This window comes from Peromyscus maniculatus, chromosome 4 (assembly GCF_049852395.1).
Source record: "Peromyscus maniculatus bairdii isolate BWxNUB_F1_BW_parent chromosome 4, HU_Pman_BW_mat_3.1, whole genome shotgun sequence".
Lineage (NCBI taxonomy): Eukaryota > Metazoa > Chordata > Mammalia > Rodentia > Cricetidae > Peromyscus > Peromyscus maniculatus.
Window position 1 is genome coordinate 158,783,105 of NC_134855.1, and position 23,123 is coordinate 158,806,227.

Below are 23,123 nucleotides of genomic sequence, written 5' to 3' on the forward strand. Positions count from 1 at the left end.
TTGTATGTATGTCTGTGCACCACTTGCATGCCTGGTACCTGCAAAGGCTAGAAGAGGATGTCAGATCATCTGAAATTGGAATTACACATGGCTGTGAGCACCATGTAGGTGCTAGGAATTGAACCTGAGTCCTCTGTAAGAACAGCTGATGTTCTTAATTGTTGAGCCATTTCTCCAGCCCCCTTTAAAAATACTTATTTATTTTACATGGAGGCATGCAAGTGCCACTATGAGAGCACAGAGAACAGAGGGCAGCTTGTGGAAATCAGTTCTTCTGCCGTCTGAGTCCCTTTGAATACATCAGTTGGTCCTTAGTTCTCAGTTGAACAGGACTTCCTAGTCAGTCTTTGCTGTGCTTTGGTGGCGCAGTCTTATACTGTTGATGCCATTTAGCTGTATGTCTAAGATAGTTGGTGTGAGAAGGTACTTCCTGGAATCCTGGCCTGAGCGTGGGGTAGCAGAGGCTGTAGGTGTGAGCTATGGCAAGTTCTGACTTTTCTTTGTCTCATCTCCCTCTTTCCCTACCTGCTCATTACTGCTTAGGAAGAACCCCCAGCCATCCTAGAGTGAATCCCCTCAGCTGCTCTTTTGGGGTTAAAACAACTTCCTGTCTGAAATTGGTAGTTGGTGGTTAGCTTTTTCATGCCTTTATTTGGCAAAGTTCTTGGCTGCAATCTTCTGTGTCTCTACATTTCCTCTTTGTTTTCTGTCAGATTTGGTTTTGGTTTTAATTTTACAGGTGCACTGAAGTATAAAAGACACAGCACCATTGTAACTAATTTCTTCTAGTTTTTGTTTCAAGTTTTGAGAAGGATCTCTGTGTAGCCCAGACTAGCCTCAAATTCATGATCACCCTGCCTTGGCCTTCCAAGTGCCCATGCCCAGGGAGGACTCAATGTATCCCAACATCCAACACATCTGCCTTGAATATTTGTGTCAAGAGCATCATGTTTGGTGAGAGACCACACTAGGCTCTGTGCTACATTGTCACCCTAACCTAGGAAGCTGATAGAAACACAGGCCATCTCCCCAAAGTAGCCCTGTGTGTCCTAAAAGAGAAAATTCCAGTGTGTATACATGTGTGTGTGTGTTTTAGGGTGTATGTATGTGTGTAGGTACATTCTATTTATTTATATATTTAGTATGTATGCATGCATGCATGCATATGTGTTGTGAGAGTATATGTATGTTTGTGGGTTCATTCTATGCATTCATATGCATATGTACATGTGTGTTTAGTGTACATAGCTGTATGGTAGTATGTGCATACATGTGTGTGAGAGATATTGTATATATAGATATGCAGGTATATGTGAGTATAAATATATGTATATGCGTGACAGTACCTGTACATTCATATATGAGTGAGAATATATGAATATGTATGTGTGTTAGAGAGAAATATGTGCATAAATCCATAGGTATGAAAGTATAGATGTTTTTGCTGGTGTGCCTGTCTTGACTTGAATTTCACTCCATGATCGGCAGTGCCCTGTTGACGGTCTTTATGTTCTGGGCTCACTTGCTCCTGGTGGGCCATGTCTAAGCCACTGTCTCCTGTGCTTGTATCTACAGGTTCTCCCATGGGCAGGTGGTCTCTGTGGATGAGCTGCGTCCCTTCCAGGATCCAGACTTGAGCTTACTGCAGGCCGGCTCTGCATGTCTGGCCAAGCACCAGGATGGCCTTTGGCACCCAGCACGGATCACTGGTAAGATTGCCTACAAGGACCTACCTGGTGGGACCCTTTTTGAAACATCTTCGCTGTTCTAGCCATTTTCCACCTCCTCTGGGTTGGGCTTTGACTTCATCTGGGCTCAAGAGGAGCAAGTCTGCCTTTGCCCCAAGCCCTTTCCCTTCCTGTTTCTCACTTTGCTCCTAACTGGTTGCTCAGCCTGTAAAGCTGCTAATCTACAGCCTGTCTCTATCACTCTAGATGTGGACAATGGCTACTATACTGTTAAGTTTGACTCACTGCTGCTGAAGGAGGCTGTGGTGGAGGGAGACAGCATCCTGCCTCCTCTGCGCACTGAGGCTACAGAATCATCTGACTCAGACAGTGGTGATGCAGGTGACTCCAGCTATGCCCGAGGTATGGCAGAAATCAGTGCCCAGAAGCCAGGATGGTAAGGGAGTAGAGCAGATTGGTGATAATCACCTAGACAGGCACTCAGCTTCCAGGATAATTGTAGAATGATGTAGTGAATATACATAGCATAGTAATCTACAGGAGAGGGCTTGAGGGACCAGAGAGTGTATGATGGGCCTGGGTAAGACCTAAGACCTAGCTTTTGCCTTTAGAAACAGACACAACAATCATATGTTAACAGTCAGAACTCCTTGAAGCAAGGTGGCATCACACTGTCAGAGAGAAGGGAATGTTGGTGCTAGATCTGCCAAGGGGTCACAGGAAGTAACTGAATGTAGAGTGTAGGAAAGGGTTTCTTCTTCAGATGGCTTCTCAGAATTAGAGCTTGGTTGCCTGGTAGGTAGGGCAGAAGAGATCTTAGCAGATGGAAAATGTGTCTAGGTAAAATAGAGATTTCAGGAAATGAAACTAGGTAATGTATAGTCCTCCTGAGAAGTTGGTTAGGATGAAGGTAGGAAGATGTCTCAGGGAACCTGTGATGTGAATTGGTGGTTCCATAGTAGCAGATAGTAAGCTAAAGCAGTGAAGTTGGTTACAGTAGAACCAGTAACCAGCTGGTTACTACTACAGTAGTAGTAGTTGTCCAGACAGAGTTGCCAGGAGTAACCACAGCATGCTTGGAGAACCTGAGGGGACCAGAAATCCAGGAGATCAGGCCCTACCTAGGATCTGAGTCCTTGGGTAACATTGACTGGAACCCACTACTTGAGTCTTCTGTCTCCCACAGTGGTGGAACCACACACAGTGGACACTGGGACCTGCAGTTCTGCTTTTGCCGGTTGGGAGGTACACACACGGGGCATTGGCTCCAAACTCCTCATCAAGATGGGCTATGAGTTTGGCAAGGGTGAGTGTGTGCCCTGAGATGGGAGGGATGCCTCAATATAGCCCAAGAGTCTGGCAGAGGTAGCACAAAGCCCCGTCTTTCCCAGGTTTGGGTCGGCATGCAGAAGGCCGAGTGGAGCCCATCCATGCTGTAGTGTTGCCTAGAGGGAAATCACTGGACCAGTGCACAGAGATACTACAGAAGAAGACAAAGGGAGGCCAGGCTGGGACCAATAGGCCTCCAAGATGTCAGAGGAGTGGTGGTAGACCCGAGGCCCGCCCACCCCCTCGGAATGTGTTTGACTTTCTGAATGAAAAACTGCAAAGCCAGGCATCTGGGACTCCAGACGCTGGGCTGGACACTCCAGGGAGAAGGAACAAGGACATGTATCATGCCAGCAAAAGTGCCAAGCAGGCTCTGAGTCTGCAGCTCTTCCAGACTGAGGAGAAGATTGAGCGGACCCAACGAGACATCCGGGGCATCCAGGAGGCCCTAACCCGGAATGCTGGCCGGTATGTGTGGGGTCCAACTGAGGCAGTGTGGGCTCTAGTGGCTGTGCCCACAGGACGCCTGTTGAAGGTCACCTGACCAGAGTAGCCCCTGAGTCTGAGGTGGTCTGAGTGTTGGAGGACGGGAATTGGCCACAGAGCTGGGGGCCTGGTAGTGGGGAGCCAGGAGGCAGTGCTGACCAGCAGGCTTTCCCTAGGCACAGCATGGCAACAGCCCATCTGCAAGAGAAGCTGGAAGGAGCCCAGCGGAAGCTGGGTCAGCTGCGTGCTCAGGAGGCCGGCCTACAGAGGGAACAGCAGAAGGCAGATACTCACAGGAAGATGACAGAGTTCTAGCAGCTCTGCCTGTATTGTGGATAGAGCCCTGGGACCCAACTCCCAACTGCCTTGGCAGAAAGACAGCCGTCACCCTGACACCTAAACAGCACCTGAAAGAAGGACCAGCCCATTTCCTAGGCTGTCTACCTAAAGTGTATGAACACTACCGAGTAGATATGGGATGTCAGGGTTGATTTTGAACACTTATTTGCCCGCCAAGCCCACTTACCAGTGTCTTGGGGTATCTCCTTAGTGAGGACATTAAAGTGATCTCATCATAATTTTTCTTACTGGAGACTCAGCTGGCTTCAGGATCTCTGGGGACAAATGCATCTGTGAGGGTCCTGGCAACAGACAGGAGGGCTGTGGGGGGGCTACAAAATGAGGCCACTGCCTCTGTCTAAGGTCTAAGAGAGGAGCATTTTCCCTCTTCTCTCTTCTCTGACCAAGTGATTAAGATCCTAGGGTGGCCCTTGTACCTAGTACTCACAAACAGATAGGGTATGAGGTAGAAACACCCTTGGGGAACACTATCAGTGATGAAAGCAGGCAGGCCTGACTCAAGTGGGTTTGGGGTTCATTTCTAGTTTTGGGCTGCCACTGATAATCCATCCAGTTGACCTGCTCTGTCCACCTCATTAATGGGTATCTGCCTCATTGGGGTGGAGGGGACTGTGTTAGTTTTATGATAATTGCCTATCGGTGGCAAATAGTCATGATGAGACGTGAGGAGGTGAACAGAGACTGGGAGCAACTACGCAAGAATGTGTGGCTGTGGGAGGTGCTCAGATACACAGGAAATGAGGTGAGGAGCTCACCAGCCGCCCACAAAGACCTTCCTGGCTGTCCTAGACAGGGCCAAGCAGCAACCTCACGGTGGCCTTGGTAAGTACTGCCCCCATTCTCCATCCTGGGCCAGTCCCCAAGCCTCTCCGTGCCCTGGGGTCTGGGAGGGATAGGTCCTGCCTGGTCAGGAGATTGAGACCTGGCTGTAGCCAGGTTAGTGAACTCGGCCCCCTCTGTGCAAGATGTCTACACGCCAAGCTTGAACAGACAGGCCCTTACCTCAGAAGACTGTTCACCCTCATTTTGCTCACCCTGAACTCTTAGGTGAGCCCCTAATCAGCTCTTATAAGGGCAACTCTAGGAAAAGCAGGGATCCTGGGAAGGGAGGAGTAGGGTAGGGATACTTTGCCTTCATAGCAGCTCTTTCTGTTCAGTGGCCCCCCCAACTGCTTAGCTTCTGTAGTGAGTAGTCTAGGAACATCACCTGACACAAGGGGTCACTCCTGGGCAGTGGTGGCTGGAGGTGAGGTCTGTGGTCTGTGGCTCAAAGTCAGAGTGATATCAGAGATTTCCCCCAGGTAATGAGTTTGAGCTACAGTGAGTACAGTATAGCCTTGTTCAGGTCATAGCTGCCCCTGGCCATGCTCCTCCATTTCCATAGACATCTCTGATAACTAAAGGAACCCTAGCCAGAGGGTTCAGTGGGTGCCCATAGGGCAGGGCAAAAACGTAAGGCCTGGGGGTTTCCGGTGTGCTGAGTCAGCCAGGGAGGGAGGAAGAACCCACCAGCTGGGCAAGATCTCAAGTAGAGCTGCAGGTGTGCACTGCTTCCCCAGTCAGCCCCCAGCGCTCATTTTTTCTGTCCTCAGGTCCCTCCTCCCTGCTTTACAAGATGAGGCCATCAGTGCCTTCAGCCCCACTAGCCCTCTGGGTCATGGGGTGCTTCTCCCTGCTCCTCTGGCTGTGGGCACTGTGCACAGCCTGCCACAGGTATGTGCCTGGGGTTCTGTCTGCCCTCCTCCTGCATGGCTCAGAGTCAAGTCACAACAGAGAAGTCCATATGAGGGCTCTGCATGTGCCTCTACACTGAGCCTGGGCCAGCATCTGATCACCCCTGCACCTTCCTCTACCTACTGGACTAACAGCACTCTTGCCCCCAGGAAGCGGGTTCAAAGGCAACAAACTGAGCTACAGGGCAGTTTGATACCAGTGGAAATGGTGAGTGCCAGACTGTCCCTGGGGTCAGGGCAAGGACAGCAAGGAATCAACCAGCCTTCCTTGTCCCTAGTCACTGCTGAGACAGACCCACCTCTGCTCCCTCAGCAAGTCTGACACCAGATTGCATGAGCTTCACCAAGGCCCACGCTGCAGCATAGGTGAGCTCCTGGGAGGCCATAAATGTAGGGCCGATCCACTGGGCCTAGTCCTGTTTCCTTAGCCCCTCAGTGGCCTCTGCCTTGATCTTATCCCTAGCCCCACGGCCTGCTAGCATGGATCTCCTGCATCCACACTGGCTGGAGGTATCCAGGGGCAGCACCAGGTCTCAAGTAACTCCCTCTGCCTTCCCACCTCAGCAGCTGCCCAGGGCCCCTCCTGCTGCCCTTGCAACTGCACCTTCTACTAGCCCCGAGGCCACTTATTCCAATGTGGGGCTGGCTGCGATTCCCAGGGCCAGCCTGGCTGCTAGCCCTGTGGTATGGGCTGGAACACAGCTGACCATTAGCTGTGCCAAGCTTGGGCCTGGGGCCGAGTATGCCTGCATCCAGAAGCGCAAAGAGACAGAGCAGGGCTACCAAGAATTACAGCAGAAGGCTAAGGTGATCCCAGCTACTCAGGTAAAGTGAGTTGGGGTAGGGTAGGGTAGATGGGACTGAGCCCACCTTTGGCAGAGGAAAATGCCAAGCCCTCCCTGGGTTTGCTTCCTCTCTCCAGATGGATCTCCTGTACTCCAGGGTCTGCAAGCCTAAAAGGAGAGACCCAAGACCTGACACAGATCAGCCGGACCCCCAGGGTGGGAGAGCAATTCTGGCCCTTGGGAGTGATGTGGAATATGAGGCCATCACTCTCAGGGGCCAGGATATGAACCAAGATCCCTTAGAAAATGTGTATGAAAGCATCAGGGAGATGGGCCCCTGAGAAGTTGAGGCCGTACATCCTGTTTATTAACATGAGCTGACATAGTAAGGGTACCAAGGCTTCTGCCTCGGCAGTGTTTGATTACAGATCCTTCTGTGTCCTTACACCCCCACAGCTGACAGCACAAATTTCAGGTCCAGTCCTTGTGGCCTAATTAAATCTCTGTCACATAAGATTGGCTCTCGGTTGCTTTTTTTGAAAGCTCGGAAGGTTGGAGTGGGAGTTTTCCGAAAGGGTTATAGATATCCCTTTCTGACCTCTGGGAGAGTTTCCTTATACCTGGTCCCTGGCCCCTGATGTCATGACCTGGTTGTGAGACTCATTAGTCAGTGGGCGGGAAGAAAGGCAAACGAGCCCTTTGCTGTGGTGGTTTCCCAGGCTGGAGGGTCTGGGACAGCATGGCCACTTAGAAGTGTGGGATCTGGACTCTCAGATCCTCCTGGAGCCTCTGCTACCATCCCTTGAGGTTACATAAGTAGGCAGAGGTAGACAGTCCAGCATTAAAGAATAACTTGTTCCTAGGAGGCTGGCCAAGAAAGTGCAGCAGCACTTTCCTAACTGATAGCTCAGCGCTTACCCCGGTCGGGGAAACCAGCCCTCCAGGCTGCAGTGTGGAAGCTGTTAGTCTGAGTTGAGCCAGCCCCTCCACTACCCGGGCAGGGCCAGGCGCGGACCACTTAGGGTGCTTGCCTCGTGTGCGCACCGGGGCGGGGCTTCGTAGTGGGTGTAGTCCGTCAGGCAGTTGCGGGTCCTGGGGGTGGAGGCCGGATCCTGGGTGGGGTTCGACTGGCCTGGCCCTGACCTGGGGCGCAGTCTAGAAAGTCCAGCCTTACTTCTGTAACATAGGCTTCCAGACGACCATGGAGGCTGAGCGCCCCCGGAACTGGGTTGGGTCTGTGAATGTTACCCGCCCCACTCTGAGGGTCAGGACCTAGGGATCACGACTCAGTACCTGAATGCAGAGGGCCTGAGTCAGAGCCATGCCGGTTACTGTGCCCACACCACCACAGGTAGTAGTGGACAAGGGCACTGCCAGAGTTTCTTTCCCTGCAAAGATGGTGTCAGGTTTGCACAAACTTTGGGCCCTGAAGGCGTTGGCAGCTGGGGGTGCTGCGTCGGCCTGTGCGTGTCTGTGGGTCAGGTCAAGTGGAGCTGAGAGGCCAAGCAGACACTTCCCGCCACCAGAGCAGGGGGCGGGGCCAGGTAGTCCACACAAGCTGCATCCGGTGTGGGAGTTGGCACCAGATTTGAGGCGGAGTCTGGGTTCCCTAGGCCAACTCCTCCACAGAGCTCTCCAACCCCTATTTTCAGGGCCCTTCTATAGGTGGCAGCCTTGTAGGCTTAGAGTTCTCAGAGCCACAGCATGCTCCCAACGCCTTCTGATCACATGCCAGTGCCAGTAAAGAGGTGAGGTGGGCTGATGCCCAAGACTAGGAGTGTGTGTGTGTGTGTGCAGCGCCAGTGTGTGCTGGAGCAGTACATGCTGGCACAGATGTCAGCCTTTGAAGGCTTCAGTGGAGAAGGAGTCAGGGTCCCAACCTATCTAGGAATCTGATTCCCTGGCTTCCACCTCCCCACTTGCCAGCCCTATACTTCTGATGAACTGCAGCAGAGGTTGGGAACCTGCCTGTGCTTAGAGCACAGTTTCCCTAACTGCTGCCAAAGGCTTGCTGCTCTGCCCTCCGAGGCCTGGCACTTGGCCCACAGTTGTTGTTGCACAGCTGCGGTTAATGTGTGTTGGCGGGAAGAGCTGAGCCATAGCTGGCCTCGCCCCTTATGGTGAGCCTTCAGACCTCTGCTCAGCACCAGGGTCTGAAGGCATTGTGGAACAAAGCTGGTTATGGAGAACTCAGGCCTTTATGTAGATCCCCATCTTGTTTTATGGTTCCTGGATTTTCAGCTCTGCAACCTGAGCTGGGGGTGGAGCCAGGGCTCCTGCCCAGAACTTGGAGTGAGGCAGCTTGATGCCCATGTGTGTCCAAGCCCAGCACCTGTATGCTGGACCAGGGGAGGAGCCTAGAGCACTTGTTGAGCCCTGACCTCATCTCCAGCATAGCCCCAGAAAAAACCAGGCTGGAAGAGGTCATGGCTGCTGCAATCCTTACAAACCTATCTACCAGCGCTGTGTCTGGGGCCCCTAGATGCAACCTTCAGCCCAGGGTGAGACTCAGAAAACTATGCTCAAGTATGGACAGGGTCCAGAACTTCTGTTATTCCAGGATACTAAAGCCACCAAGCCTCAAACCTAATATGCCGCCTTCTAAGCTTGCCTCAAGCTCTCTAAGAGACATCTGGATCCTGAGTGCCCCTCATTGAGGCCAAAACTATACCTCTACTTTGCTGGCCATGTTGCTTCCTGGCCATGCCAAGCACACCTACCTTTTCTCTGCTAGAGAAGCTTCTCCCCAAGTCTCTGAGGCCAAATTCTCCTAGTTGCCCCTACTCCTCAAGGCTCACATCAACAGGTGGCAACTCACATTCAGGGACTTGGAGAGAGCCAGCAGGCAGCAGTTTCTGCAAAGCAGCTTGAGACTTCTGAGCTTCTAAATGGAATGTCCCTGCAGAATCTGGCTTGGAGCCTTGGAAGGAGGCCAGCCATGTCTTCTCCATTCACTCCATCAACCCCGCTGCCCCCAGAAGCAGCCCACCTTCTGTTTGGGAGGCCACCCTGAGAAAAAGGAAGGTAAGTATGGGAAAATCCCCTCCAGGGGTGGGCTGGACAGGATGGCTGCTGTTGACCTAGGCCCCTATCACTCCAGAGCTCTCTTCAGGTCATGTTCCAGTGCCTGTGGAAGAGCTGTGGGGAGGTCTGAGCACAGCGTCCGGGATGCAGAGACACGTCCACCTGGTGCACCTGGGGTGCAGTGGGACTGGGGGATTGGTCAGGGTGGGGTCAGGCCTGGCCAGAATTTATGCTCTCACTTTGCTGTTCCTGGCAGGAGACAGGCAGAGCCAGAGCAGAATGATGGAGAAGAGGACTTCTACTACACAGAGCTGGATGTTGGTATGGATAAGCTGACTAACAGGTTGTCCAGCCTAACACCAGTGTCTCCTACAGTCTCCATGCCACCTACCTTTCCTCATGTGGAGTTCTCAGAGCTACTGGATCCCCCAGTTCTTCCCAACCTGCCACATCCCCTAACTTTGTTTCCATCTCCCAAGCTCAGCTCTTCAGCTGTTCCACAGGTATGCCACAGTGACCAAGCCTACCAGCAAGGTGAGGCCACAGATGAAGATTGGGGGCAGGTCTCAGAGCACTCTAGAGAGAAACAGAACAGGGGTTGTGACTCCTTCCAGAGATGCCTGGCCCCCAACCACCTGGAGCCACAGCCCACTGAGGCCCAAGCCTACATACCAGCCCTGTCTGCTAAGCTTGGGGTCATCCTGGTATGTGTAGGTTGGGGGACTGGGCATATACTAGGTGGTAAAGGTATTAGCTGACAATTCTCCATCCCCCCTGTATGTCCCCTCCAGGAAGCCCTGGGGTGATTCCAAGAAGTGCTGGAAAGTGTATGGCGTGGACCACAGGGACCTGTGTACACAGCCTGCCGCTGGAAGAAAGTCTGCCAGCAGTTCCTGGACTGAGCCCATCCCATGATGCTACTGCCTGGCCCTTCTCCCACTCCCAGCCTGAAGCTACAGCAAACCTGTGATGGATTTGATGACCTTGGACTCCTAGAGGTGGAGGAGTGACTCACTACTCCAAGTGCCTTGGAAGAAACCAGCCTTTTGCACTAAAGCCAAACTGCATGTTGTCCTTTTAGCTCCAGAGGCAGCTTGCCTCCCTGCCTGTCACTCACAGACTTGTCAAAGATGTCAGTGGGCTCTGCTAAAGCCTGTTTAAGTTGCACTTTGAGAGGTGTCAGGGAGAGTATTCTCCTGCCCACATTTAAAGATGGTGGTTCCAGGCCCCCCTGGGGCTGACATTTTACCATGTTAATGAAGTTCAGGTGTCTTGTGTCTGGGTTATATCAGCCAAGGAGAAAAATTAAAAACTGTGGGGGTTGTTTGTTTGTTTTTCCAGAAACCAATGTTTTCTCCTGGGGAAAGAAATGGAACTAGGAGAGTAACAGGAAATGAATGATAAGCAGTAGGAGCTGGCGGCTACCTCCATTCAGGTTGAAGTCCAAGGAAGGGTACTGTTTGAAACCACACAGGAGGCATCTGCATGGAGCAGCAATTTCCCATTTTATTTGAAGTGATCATTTTGCAAGAATGTCTACACTAATCCCATCACAGAAATAAAACCCACAGGCAACCTGGAGCACACCTAGGCAGACAAGAAATCGCAAGAACCACTATAGAGAAGGTAATCTTTACTTGTCTGTGGCTATATAGAAGCAGGACAACAGGGCTGTGAACCCCAACAACTGATTATGACAAGCCTTCTGCAAATATTAACCACATCTTCAGTACAAACACAGGTTTATAATAATTAATATAAAGTCAATATAATATAGATTATCTCCAGAAAAAAAAATCAACACTCTTCAAACACTGCCTTTTTTTTTTTCACTTTTTGTTGACAGATTGAAAGCATGTTGAAAAATAAATAAATAAGAAAAGCATACACACAGCACCCTCACTACAAGTGATTCTAAAAGAGCCACATACAAAACACAATAGGATCTAAAAAATAATACCACCATTAAGTATGGCTTTCTTAGGAGTTGTACATGTCATAGAATGAGCCAAAGTAAGATTATCTTTCATAATATTGCAAAAAGTTCCAGTTTTGCATTTTCTCAGGTTTTTGTTTTGTTTGTTTTTAAAGGAAGATGTGCAGAATTGGAAGCATAGCTGTGTCTTTTGAGTTAGGTCCCTGTCAGGTCCTAGCAGTGTCCTGTTCCCCAAAACTCAGAGTTCAGTATGCAAACTGGTCAGGATCCAGAGATCCAAACAAAAATCATATTGTTCCCACCTCAACCCTAACAACACCCACCCCATGGACTATATTTTCCACTTTGGTGTTTCAAACACCAAAATACACACACAAAAAATACAAAATGTGAAATGTAATCTACACATTTTCTTCATAAAAAAATATTTATTAGTTTGAACATTGAATTAAAAAAAGTCACATTAAAAAAAAAAAAACTTCAATACATACGTCCTTTCCCTCCATGCCTCCTGAGATGGATGTGTTCATCTGGATCTCTAGAATTCCACTTTCCAGTTGGAAACTGAGCCAGAACAAAGCCTGTCACATGGCAAACACTTGGAAGGTGGTGGGACCAGAACTGGGACCCTTAGTTTCCTGGTACAGTACTGGTTTTAAGGAAGTGCCCTGCGTTACCAACAGGGAACCCCCAGAAAGGCCAGCAAAGGCAGTCTGGAAGTGGGGCCAGTCAGAGCAAGACATCCTGAGAGTGGAGGGCACAGGTGCCTTGGGAGGTGGGCCAGAGGTCCTGGGTCCTGGGCAGGACAGCCTGAGAAGTAGGGACTGATACAAAAACCCAGAGACAATGGTAGCAAAGGTCTAGTTTCCAAATGCATTTTATAAGAAAGTGTTTAGAAAAGGCAATTTAAAAGAGAGAGGAAGGTACTAAGTCTGACAGCCCTCAAGGGGCCTGGCAAGGCTAGATGGTCTCAACCTGGAGTTCTGTTGGTAAAAGGGCGTCTAGCTATGCTACCATACTGGACAGAAATGTCCTCCAGAGCCAGCATGCCTCAGAGGAGAGGGCAGTGAGTAGAGGGGCACACAGCTTTCAGACAGTGGTTCCTACACTCTGCAGAGAGTCCTGGCCCTGTTCCTCTTGACTGTTGTTTTGTTTAAAACAATAAAAGCTGTGATTCCTTCCTCCTGTAGCTCAGGCAGCTGGTACTTGGGGAATGTCACCAGGTGACATGCTCTGTATAACCAATTGGGACCTAAATTACAGTTTTATGGGGCTTCCTCTTACTTACCTAGAGAGAACATGTGCCAGTTTAAAAAAAAAGTCTAAATGCCACTTGACTTAGTGTTTGAGAAAGGAAAAACAAAATTCTCTAACTGGCCCCAATGCTCAGTAGCCTGAGGAGCCCTTGCACAGAGTAGGTTAGCCAACGGCACCTCAGCAGAGCGCTCACTGCACTGCTCACTGAACATCACTGCCATGGGCCTTTAGGAGATGAGGTGTGTGAGGGATGGAATGTCTTGATAGTTTGTCAGAAATGGCCTCAAGAAGAGGGCAGGCTGCAGCATCTGTGTCTACCCTGCAGGTTGAGTGGACAGCTGCCTCTCTGGGCCTCAGAGTCATGGAAATGAAGCCTACACTTTTCACAGAACAAGTGTGAGGGCCTTTAGAAATACAGAAAGTGGACTTGATGAAGAGTCAAATGAGAAAGAAAATTCAAAACAAAGTAACCTGTAGTAACCACCTGAAAATGTCTCTGACTTCTTTAAATTTTGGTTCCTAGGCAGGGAGGCATCCGCAGCACACTGCAGCTAGGAACACCCACCTCCAGTGTTAGCAGCAACAAAGGCAGGAGCTTAGCTCTATCTGGTCCAAGGAGGGGTCAGCAAGGGCTCAGGCAGAACTCAGGGTGCACAATGGGGCTCTCAAAGAAAGTGCACACAGCACAAAGAGCTGTGGCCCTTGCAACTCAACCCTGTGGGCCTGAAAGGGTAAAGTATCCAGCCACAGGGCCCTTCTTGAACAGAGCCGCCTTCCTCTTTGGCCTGCCACTTGGCTAGCTGCTTTCAACAGAGATAGCACCTGGAGCCTAGGGCTTCCAGAGAGGCATCTGCAGCCACTTTGTGTTAAGCACCAAAGCCTGGAGGTAAGAGGGTTGCAGGGCTTTATGCCCACTAGATTCTACCAGCTGCCATGGGGCAGCAGGAACCAAGAGGACAAAGTGACAGGGCCAGAGCCCATAACCTGACTGCCGGAGAATGGGGGTGGGAGGAGACTGAGCAATGCTGTGGATGGAGCAATTTGTATTTATGCAAAACTCAACACCTACTCAGACCTGTGGGCTGGGGGATTGCCCTCATGACCCTAACTAGTGCTGACCCTAACCTGGCCACTGAGTCATCTTGCATTCCTAGCCAGGTTCACAGCAAAGGGCTCCTTTGATACCCTGAGGAAGCATGCCCAGGCCTTGGTGCAGCCTTGCCCATACATCTAGACACACCTGCTGGGGACTCCATTAATACCTGGGCAGGTGGGAGCAGGCATTCTCCCTTTTCCTAAACCCATACTGTACCCCTCACTTTGTGTTTAGTCCTAGTGCTCCCCAGTCACTGGAGTCACACCCACTTCTTAGCTCATAGGACCAGTTTCTGCAAGAGGGGAGGGTTATAGGACAGAGGAGGGCCCGGAGGAAGAGCTTCAAGGAGTCAGCATGGCCCTGCTCCTTGGTAAGTAAAGACCCACTAAGACACACACAGGTGGACAAAGCGATTCAGCCACCACCCACCCTGCCCACCAGAGCAGAGCCCCTAGGAGATCCAGGCAAAGTCTTTATCAGGTTCCCCAGAGGGGCTGTGGGGCCCCTGGGGAGAGTCCTCGTCATCCTTGTCATCTCCCAGCAGTGCATCCTCGTGTGTCAAACCCACGTCGTCCTTCCATTTGGCCACATCCTCATCCTCATCCTCACCTAGCTCCTCTTCAACTTCCCCTCGTGGATCATCGGGGTCTTCCAGGTATGGCCCTTCACCAGCAAACAGTGCCTCAGGGGAGCCCTCACCACCTCCACCATGGTCCAGTGGTGTGGCCACACCCTGACCAGCACAGTCTGCACATACACCATGGCGACGAGAACCATGCTTAATACCCACGCTGGCTGCAGACATAAACACACGGCTGCACACCTTGCACACATACTTCTTGTCCTTGCTGTGGACCTGGAGGGACAGAGCAGTCAGTGGAGGGATGAAGTATTGGGGTGAGGAGCACAATCTTTACTAGGCCTTGAGAGAGACAGATCTATCTGGAGCTAACATGGGCAATATCACTAGAGGCAGCAAATCATCCTGTCTTAGGCAGATGCTATACAGGCACAGAGTAAACAATGTCATACCCCATCAAAAACCTAGGCCAGTCCCAACATATCCATATCCAAGTACTCCCACTCAATGATATGTAGGTACACTTCTCACTTGGTCATATTGCTCCCTCTGCCTGAAGTACCCTTCCTATAAACTTCCCTGCAGGGCAGGCTGAGGGGCTCCTATCAGATCCCTAGAGCAGCTCCAGAGCCCAGCTGCCATTAGCTCTGTACAGGCAGAGGAGCTGGCCTGGAAGCCCAGGTGATGCAGAGCTAAGAAATACAACACTGCTCACCTGGGTGTGCAGGAGAGGGAGCCCACACACAGCTATGGTTGGAGGCTGCAAGTGGGCTCTGCCTTCCAGGAGCCCAGTTTAGATTGGTGGATTGGGCAGCATGGGAGCCACAGTGAGGAATAGAAGGAGAGGGGTCAGCGTGGAGTCCCACGAGATGGTGGATGGGAAGCAGACTAGAACCTGGCAGCAGGGCAATAGAGCTGAACCCTAGCCAGGCTGCTATGCACCTTGCTTCCAATGAAAAGGGGCAACCCCTGCCCTCCCAACTGAAGGCAAGGGTAGAGGTTAGCAATTAGGGTCTGCAGAAGAGACATGGCAGCCATGAAGGGACAGCAGCCATGCTCTGCCCATTGTAGTACTTGGCAGGAAGACACAGTACTCAGTAGAGGGGCCTTGAAAGTACAGAGGACAAAAGTCTGGAGATCCTGGAGGGGACCCAGGAGGCCTGAGCCTGAGAAAGTGTGCATAGGAGCCAGTGTACTCTGCAGGAAGTTGGCCTATGCAGAATTGCCTTCCTAGAGACGGGCAAGGACAAGGCAAAGGGGATTTGCGGAGTACCCATAGGCATTCTCAGCCTGGCCAGCTCCACTGTGCCTCCTTGCATCTAAGATCTGGCCCTAAGCTTCAAAAATGGAGGTTGGAGGAACCCAGAGGAGACCATAGCTATCCCTGGCCAGGCAGCCCCAGGCCATGCACAGATGGACTGTTCTCAGATCAGCACTCTAGAGCAGGTTTCCTTAGCTGGAAGCTTCCCCAGATCCTAGGGCTCCCCTCCTTCCTACATATGCTGCCACCAGGACCTGTTGGAGAACAGGCTACGTAGAGCTCAGGGGGTGATTATAACTTGTTCTCAATCTTTCTGAATCTGCCAGCTCTCCAACTATAAACAGTACACATGTTGGGAAAAGGCTCCTCCTCCTCCACTCACAAAGATCTGCCCACAAGATGTCACTGTAGTTCTGGGCATTGAGTGATACCCTCCCCATTCTGGGCTTCCCAGGCCTGCAGTCCCGAAGATCATGCAGAACACCCTCTCCTTTTGAGTGCACCTTTCTTGCAGGCAGAGTTGCCTTCCACAGTACTCTGAGTTGTTAAGACTTGAATACAGGCTGGGTGGTGGTGGAGCACGCCTTTAATCCCAGCACTCCGGAGGCAGAGGCAAGTGAATCTTTGTGAGTTCAAGGCCAGCCTGGGCTACAGCCTGAGTTCCAGGAAAGGCACAAAGCTACACAGAGAAACCCTGTCTCGGAAAAAAAAAAAAAAAAAAAAAAAAAAAAAGACTTGAATACAACTGTCTGCTAACTGAGAAAAACTTAAGAAGCCCACAGCATGACCTGGGAAGGGTTGTCACTAGGGTAACTGGTGGCCCTTGGAGCTGAGGTACCTGCCTCACAAGCTTCCCAGAAAGCTTGATTCTAGAAATGAGATCTCCATGGGTACACAAGGCATTTCCTTTTTGGTTTCTTTGGTTTGTGTGTTTCTCTCCCTCTCTGTCTGGTCTGGAACTCTGAATACTCCTGTTTCAGCCTCCACAGTTCTGTGATTACAAATATGATTCACCATGCTTGGTTTTACGTAGTACAAGGGTTCAAACCGAGTTTTCTGTATGTTAGGCAAATACTCTACCAACTGAGCTATGTATCTCCCCAAGACCTTGTTTTGACATTTTAAACCCAGAGTTTTCCCCTTTTTCTACCACAGAAGAACATAACTTAGACCAAGTTGCAGCAAGATCTGTGTCTAATCTGTTAATTGACAGGAGCAGGCCCAGGAGGCTGACACCACCAAGATTCCTGTGGCCTGCCACTACCGTATGAGCTAGGGGCTGTACTCTGATGCTCAGAAACGACAAGGGTGTTTTGGGATCCCTCTCATCAGAACACTCATCCATCCTAACTGACATGCCCAGGAAGGAAGCACAAGAGAAGGATGCTGAATTTCACGGCAATCTGCTGCTAAGTCCCTTGATGGTGTTGGGGAGCAGCACGGACCTACTCCTTCCTGATCCCCGGGAAAGCACAGCAGTGTGGCTCTCAGCACAGTCTCCACCTGTGGAGGAGGCACCTTTGCATGCCAAGAAGTCAGGGCAGTAGACATTGCTGTGGTGAACTTGGTGGTTTAGGCTACAGAGCTGCCTCTAATGCAGAGGGCTCCACTTTTTCAAAGATAGGCACCCCAAGGAAACTAAAGGATTAAATTACATGGACCTTTTTCTTGTGCAAACCCTGACATATGGTGCATCAACATTATCATAATCATCATCACCATCATCATCACCATCATCATCATCACCATCATCATCATCACCATTAAATATAAGATGTCACTACATAACTGAATCTGAGCCTGGTACACAGGATGTCTTGGAACTCATCATCCTCCTGCCTCCTCCTCCAAAACAGGGGGATTACAGACATGTGCTACCACACCAAACTAAGCTCCCACATTTTAAGTACATTTTTAGGAAGTTTTGCTCAAGAAGATGCAGCAATGCACACTGTCAAGACTTTTCAGCACCTCTCTGAATAGGAAAGGCTGGGTGGAGGTGCCAGCATCCCGCTTATATTTTTCTGTAAGTCTGTAAAACAATATCCATGAACTTAGGAAAAACAAACACAGAACTAGTGAAAAGTTATTTTCTTTCCTCCTCCTCCTCCTCTTCCTCCTCCTCCTCCTCCTCCTCAAGCTCTCCCTGTTCTGTTCCACATTCCCCTCTGAAAGGCACCTTTTTACTGGGGGGTGTCCTGGGTATTCTGCACCCTCCTCCTGATCTGCCTGTCAGGACATCTTAAGCCAGCTCATCATGTGCCACAGTCTCATACCCCACTAGCACCCTGCACTCACCAGAGTATGTCGCTTCATGTGTTCCCGCCTAGTGAACTTCTTGCCACAGATCTCACAAGGGTAGGGCCGCTCTCCAGTATGTGAGCGCATGTGTCGCTTAAGGATGCACTGGTGCATGGCCGAGAAGCTGCAGTAGGGACACTTGAACTTCTTCCTGATCACTGTGAACTCGTTCACTGAAAGACAGTGGCAGAGACATTAGCACCTGACCCCACCCACACAACCAACCATCTCACTCCACCCCCAAAAAGACGGTCTACTCACTCCTCAGAGCACAGGGAGAGGGATATACAGCATTCAGGAGCCTCCCATAAAACAATCTTCCAGGCCTCTGCTGAGGACAGACTCAGGGCTTTGCTGACTCAGCAGCTTGCTGTGGGACCAAGTCACCCTGCACAGCTGTCCACTCCCTGTCCAGAGCTTCCCTGTACCCACGACCCCACTGGACATCAAGGCATGCTGTTGGGCAAGGGTGCATCAGATGCAACCCTGGAGAGGAAGATAAGAAAACCCAGCATTCCAATGTGGCACAGGCCCAAAAGCTAGGGAAAAAAATAATCAAATGCTTTAATATAGTTCTGGCCTGACAACTGGACAGCACACTGTGGCAAGGACACATCATTGCCATCTCTACTAAGTGGATACAATCAGCCTCAAAAACCCAGGGACCCCTCAGTGTCTCCAACGCTAGTCTGCTCTGAGGCCCCAGCCACAATGTGGGGCTTTAAACTGAACAGCATGGAGAGCAGCCCTGAGGACGCCTGGGTGTCTACAGACCCTAATGATGTCAGGGAGAGCTCCATGCTTATGTGACAGGGCCTTTTATTCTCAAATGTCCTGCCATTCTAGGTACCTAGGATGTGCAGGTGAATACTGGGTACTCTGTGCTAAAGAACAAATATAGTACTTGCTAGTCCTGGAGAGATCCTGAGTTTATACCTAGGATCTGCAAGCCAGGCTATGATTCATCACAACAGGCAACTGGTTATTCCCCAGAGCCACTGCACACACTCCCAGTTTCTGTGTTCCTAAAAAGGATACTGAGTTGTTCCCTCAGAAAGCTGAGAACACTGCTCCCAAGGCTTCCTCTTACTTAAGATTTAAGATCTTAGTCAGGCCATGGTGATGTACGCCTTTAGTCCCAGCACTTGGGAGGCAGAGGCAGGTGGATTTGTGAGTTCAAGGCCCAGCCTGGTTTACAAAGCCAGTTCCAGGACAGACTTGGCTACATAGAGAAATGCTGTCTTAAAAAAAAAAAAAAAGTTTAAAAATATTTAAGATCTTTGAGTGTGTGTGTATGTAGGGAGGAGTTAGGGACAGGAGTCAGGAGGGAGATCCATTACAGCCTACAGAATAAAACTAGATACTGTGGTCAGCAATCTGATTTCTTTTGGGTCTCTTTTCCTTGTATGAACACTATGTGAACTTAAAGAACTGAGATCATGTGTACACAGGACATAATATCATATGTAACATATTGTGACCTCATTTTTTTTTTTTTTTTTTTGGTTTTTCGAGACAGGGTTTCACTGCATAGCTTTGTGCCTTTCCTGGAACTCACTTGGTAGCCCAGGCTGGCCTCAAACTCACAGAGATCTGCCTGGCTCTGCCTCCCGAGTGCTGAGATTAAAAGCGTGGGCCACCACCGCCCGGCAACCACCTATCTTTTAAGTGTTTGAATAATCTGCAATTTAATGGAGATGGAGTTGTTGGACATCTACACTGCACAGATCCTGAGAGGTAGAATCTGTTTCCATCTGATGTGCCTTCAGCCAACCCCAGTGCCCAGGACCAGGGGAGGATGTGAATGAGTGCAGTTCTTGCAGACAGGCCTTCCCAAAAGTGGGTCCCCGTAGGAGAATGGAGCATCTGGCAGTGGTTGCTGTGTGATGCCAGGGTGTCTGTGTATACTAGATGGGAGGCACAGAGGCAAAGCCGCTGACACTTGGCTGCATGACCAGGACTAGCAGGACACTCTTGATATGCCAAAGGGGACATACATGTCTGGCCACTACCCACACCACTCCTGGAAGCTTCCAAAAGGGAAAACATGAACGGCTTTTTGTCTTTTCCTTCTAGGCCTTGGCTTGGCTCACATTACAGGCAATAGAACACTGTTCCTCAGTCTAGTCTCATACATCCATAATGGCCTTTCTCACTCCCATGATTCCTAGTTTCCTCTTATCACACTTAAAATAAACAGGCTACTCAAAGATAGGAAGGGGAAACAAGAAACCAAGTTTAAACAATGTTTTCTTTAAAGATACCTTGGGATGTATCCATTATTTCTATCCTCTTATAAACACAAAAATTGAACTTTGGAATGATGGGGCTGCTGAGATGGGGCTCAACAGTTAAAGAGTGCATACCATCCTTGAAGAGGACCTAAGTTTGGTTCCCAGCATGCACAGCCACCGATAACTCCAACTCCAAGTGACCCAATACCCTCTTCTGACCCTACACATACATACATAAAAACAAAGAACTGAAAATTTTAAATTATAGAGACTGGAGAAATGATTCAGTGGTTAAGAACATTTGCTGCTCTTGTTGAGGATCCAAGTGGTTTACAATTGTCTATAATTCCAATTCCAGGGGATCTGATGTCCTCTTCTGACCTCTGTCAGCACCAGACATGCATGTGATACACATATATAGATGCAAGCAAACATTTATATGCATAAAATAAAAATTTTTAAATTTAAATGTTTTAATTGCATATTTATATTTAAGTACATAACTCAGACATACATATTAAATAAATACTTATAAATAGAAAGCTTTTTTGCTTTTGTTTTTTGGAGAGAGGAGGTTTTCACTATATAGCTCTGGCTGTTCTAGAACTCACTATGTAGACCAGCCTGGCCTCAAACTCACAGGGATCCACCTGCTCTCAAGGGCTGAGATTAAAAAAATGTACCACTTCACCTAGGTATAGAAAGATTCCTTTCTTAGAAAAACAACTTAGGCCAGGTGGTGGTGGCGGCAGTGGCACATGCCTTTAATCCCAGCACTCAGGAAGTAGAGCCAGGTGGATCTCTGTGAGTTCGAGGCCAGCCTGGTCTACAGACAGAGATCCAGGCCAGGCACCAAAACTACACAGAGAAACCTTGTTTCAAAAAAACAAAAAGAAAAGAAAAGAGAGAAAAACAACTTAGAGTAGACATGCACCATGACCCCATCCTGTGTGTTCAAGGATACAGCCAGCATGGAGACACCTTTAATTTCAATACCAACCATAGAAGGCCTGGAGGTCTGTACAGACGGGCAGTGACAAGGAGGTCATGTGGTTGGGTTTACAACTAATGAGAAGGCAGAATAGAAAGTCAATAAAAAGCACAAACACACAGGAAATAGGTCTCTTGCAGAGAGGTAGGACAGCAGTGGCAGTGAAGGGTAAGGTTTTTAATCTCAGCTCTTAGCTATTGCTCTGACCTCTTGGTTTTCATCTCTGAATCCGCTCTGTGTTTCTTATTTAAAAAGACGGTTACATCTACAGAGTTCAAGTTCAGCCTGGTCTACAGAGTGAGTTCCCAGACAGCCAGAGCAACACAGAGAGACCCTGTCTGGAAAAACCAAAAAAATAGAAGGGAAATGAAGACCAAGCCAACTACAAAGTCAGGACATAAGATGACATCAACAACAGGAGGAACTCCACAATGTTAACCTGTACACCTAGAGGTTATAACACTTATATATAGGAAATGTCTTTTGAAACTGCTTTTCTTTTTGTAAAATGTAGTTTGGTCTCATATTTTTATTGCTGCCAAGCCATAAGATGCCACCTTCAGACAACAACAATACCCCTCTGGCTGTAGAATGCACAAGTGGTCACTCAGGAACCTCTTCATTACTGCCAAGAATGCAGAGAACCACCAGTGACTGGGACAGGATAGGCAGGTTTGTTGTATGCAGACCTTGAAGATGACGTCAGTTGGCACTTCCAGAATCAACCATGAATGGTCCTGTGTGTGGTTACTCATCAAGTGACAATTTCCAAAATACTGCACTTGTGATGCATCTCATTAGTGGAACCAAACAAGTTATGCCTCATTTTTCCATTTATAAATGTACTAGGATGTCATTTTTTGTATTAAAATAACAAAATTAAGTAAAGAATAGACATATTCAAATCATTTTAGAATTTTTAAACATTTGCTATGATATTTATTCATTTATTTGGGGGCAGGCATGAGACAGTCATGACAACTTGCAGGAGGTGGTTCTTGCCTTCCATTGTGTGGGCTCAGGGGATCAAACTCAAGTAGTCAAGCTTGGTGATTAGTGTCTTGACTTGCTGAGTCATCTTGTCTGGCACTCAGAAAAATTTAATCTTCTGTAAAGTATGCTTATCTTAAGAATCATCTACAACATACTCAGAGGATCCTCTCAAGCCAACGGAGTCAGCCCCTAAAGGCAGTGAATGACTGCCTACCCTTTTGTTTGCTATTCTAGGGCTTTGTGTCTGTGGAGTTATCTGATCGTGACTGGCTGGATTCAGTCAACATCAGTCTGGGGGAGTGCAGTTGGTTCTTGTTTGTCGCAGTGTAGTATTCCTTTGTGTGATACAGCAAGCCCATTTCTGAAGACTCATCTGGGCCTAGAAAGCAGTGGTGCTGAAATGGGGCCCACATGTGTGCCTTGGTGGTCAGGAACTCTTATCTCTGTTAGGCACCAAAAAAGGGAAATGGACCACAGACTAGTGGCCAAGCAGCTTTTCAAAAGTTTACAATCCAACTCAAGCTACTTTTTGTGCATGGTAAGAAGAGCACAGGATTTTCCTTCTGGGTGGATTTCCAATTCTCTCAGTACCATGTGTCAGATACACAAAGCGGCCACTCATCCATGTCACCAGTCTCTACTGCAGCAATTCTGAACAGATGATGCAGAATCAGCCTGTGTCAAGTTTCTCTCCACTTACCCTGGTCTCTATTTTCTGTATTTGAAACTCTGATCAGGGGACCCTGGAGGGATGGCTGCTTCCAGGCCTGGTCATTCCCTAAAGTAAATGACCGGCTGTGATGGTTAATATTGTCAACTTGACAGTATTTATAAACACCAAAGAGCCTCTGGGTATGCCTGTAAAGGATCATATAAATTGGGTTGAGGTGAGAAGATACACCCTAAATGTCTGCAGTATCATTCCATGGGCTAGGGTTCTAGACTGCACAAAAAGGAAAGTTCAGCTGAGCGCCAGCATCCATCACTCCCTGCTTCCTGACAGCAGGTACATTCGATTCGCTGCCTCCTCAAGCTTCTGTCAAAATGCCTCCTTCCTCCTGACAGACTG

The 23,123-nt window shown here is 49.2% G+C and overlaps 4 protein-coding genes across 13 annotated transcripts in view; 3 read left to right on the forward strand and 1 right to left on the reverse strand.

The window, feature by feature from the left end:
- Positions 1 to 4,081, forward strand: part of Zgpat (zinc finger CCCH-type and G-patch domain containing) — a 34,079-nt gene extending 29,998 nt beyond the window's left edge. The window contains exons 2-6 of one of the 2 annotated variants that reach the window (XM_006994603.4): positions 1,576 to 1,709; positions 1,935 to 2,090; positions 2,875 to 2,994; positions 3,080 to 3,485; positions 3,680 to 4,081. In XM_006994603.4, coding sequence (XP_006994665.1) covers positions 1,576 to 1,709; positions 1,935 to 2,090; positions 2,875 to 2,994; positions 3,080 to 3,485; positions 3,680 to 3,818 — 955 coding nt within the window. In that variant the 3' untranslated portion in view covers positions 3,819 to 4,081. The remainder of the gene's footprint in view (positions 1 to 1,575; positions 1,710 to 1,934; positions 2,091 to 2,874; positions 2,995 to 3,079; positions 3,486 to 3,679) is intronic. The other variant, XM_042276979.2, reaches the window with a different exon arrangement.
- Positions 4,082 to 4,218: 137 nt separating this feature from the next.
- Positions 4,219 to 6,895, forward strand: Lime1 (Lck interacting transmembrane adaptor 1). 4 transcript variants are annotated; one of them, XM_042276980.2, is made up of 5 exons: positions 4,219 to 5,576; positions 5,747 to 5,804; positions 5,875 to 5,962; positions 6,060 to 6,421; positions 6,519 to 6,895. In XM_042276980.2, the coding sequence occupies exons 1-5, from the start codon at positions 5,479 to 5,481 to the stop codon at positions 6,720 to 6,722; spliced, it is 810 nt and encodes a 269-aa protein (XP_042132914.1). In that variant the 5' UTR covers positions 4,219 to 5,478; the 3' UTR covers positions 6,723 to 6,895. The 4 variants fall into 4 exon arrangements, with proteins under 4 accessions (XP_042132914.1, XP_015843544.1, XP_076427531.1 ...); XM_015988058.3 differs by having other exon boundaries at positions 4,219 to 4,685; positions 5,456 to 5,804; XM_076571416.1 differs by having other exon boundaries at positions 4,219 to 4,685; positions 5,456 to 5,804; positions 6,060 to 6,658.
- Positions 6,896 to 7,037: 142 nt separating this feature from the next.
- Positions 7,038 to 10,749, forward strand: Slc2a4rg (SLC2A4 regulator). 4 transcript variants are annotated; one of them, XM_076571420.1, is made up of 5 exons: positions 7,038 to 8,129; positions 9,287 to 9,405; positions 9,482 to 9,726; positions 9,909 to 10,109; positions 10,197 to 10,749. In XM_076571420.1, exons 1-5 carry the CDS (start codon positions 8,086 to 8,088, stop codon positions 10,209 to 10,211), a joined length of 624 nt encoding a protein of 207 aa, XP_076427535.1. In that variant the 5' UTR covers positions 7,038 to 8,085; the 3' UTR covers positions 10,212 to 10,749. The 4 variants fall into 4 exon arrangements, with proteins under 4 accessions (XP_076427535.1, XP_076427532.1, XP_076427536.1 ...); XM_076571417.1 differs by having other exon boundaries at positions 9,482 to 9,581; positions 9,662 to 10,109; XM_076571421.1 differs by having other exon boundaries at positions 9,662 to 9,726.
- A 142-nt stretch (positions 10,750 to 10,891) lies between these two features.
- Positions 10,892 to 23,123, reverse strand: part of Zbtb46 (zinc finger and BTB domain containing 46) — a 91,563-nt gene continuing 79,331 nt past the window's right edge. For all 3 annotated transcript variants that reach the window (XM_076571412.1, XM_076571413.1, XM_076571414.1), the window contains exons 4-5: positions 17,834 to 18,009; positions 10,892 to 14,550 (exon numbers count right to left, since the gene is read on the reverse strand). In XM_076571412.1, coding sequence (XP_076427527.1) covers positions 14,146 to 14,550; positions 17,834 to 18,009 — 581 coding nt within the window. In that variant the 3' untranslated portion in view covers positions 10,892 to 14,145. The remainder of the gene's footprint in view (positions 14,551 to 17,833; positions 18,010 to 23,123) is intronic.

Bases quoted from the DNA above. Each gene is read 5' to 3' on its own strand.
- Lime1 (XM_015988058.3), top strand. From the start codon at position 4,486: ATGATAATTGCCTATCGGTGGCAAATAGTCATGATGAGACGTGAGGAG. The intron at 5,805-5,874 runs GTGAGTGCCAGA...CCTTGTCCCTAG, and splicing joins GTTTGATACCAGTGGAAATG to TCACTGCTGAGACAGACCCA. The intron at 5,963-6,059 runs GTGAGCTCCTGG...TCTTATCCCTAG, and splicing joins AGGCCCACGCTGCAGCATAG to CCCCACGGCCTGCTAGCATG.
- Slc2a4rg (XM_076571417.1), top strand. From the start codon at position 8,086: ATGCTCCCAACGCCTTCTGATCACATGCCAGTGCCAGTAAAGAG. The intron at 8,130-9,286 runs GTGAGGTGGGCT...ATGTCCCTGCAG, and splicing joins ATGCCAGTGCCAGTAAAGAG to AATCTGGCTTGGAGCCTTGG. The intron at 9,582-9,661 runs GTGCAGTGGGAC...TGTTCCTGGCAG, and splicing joins GTCCACCTGGTGCACCTGGG to GAGACAGGCAGAGCCAGAGC.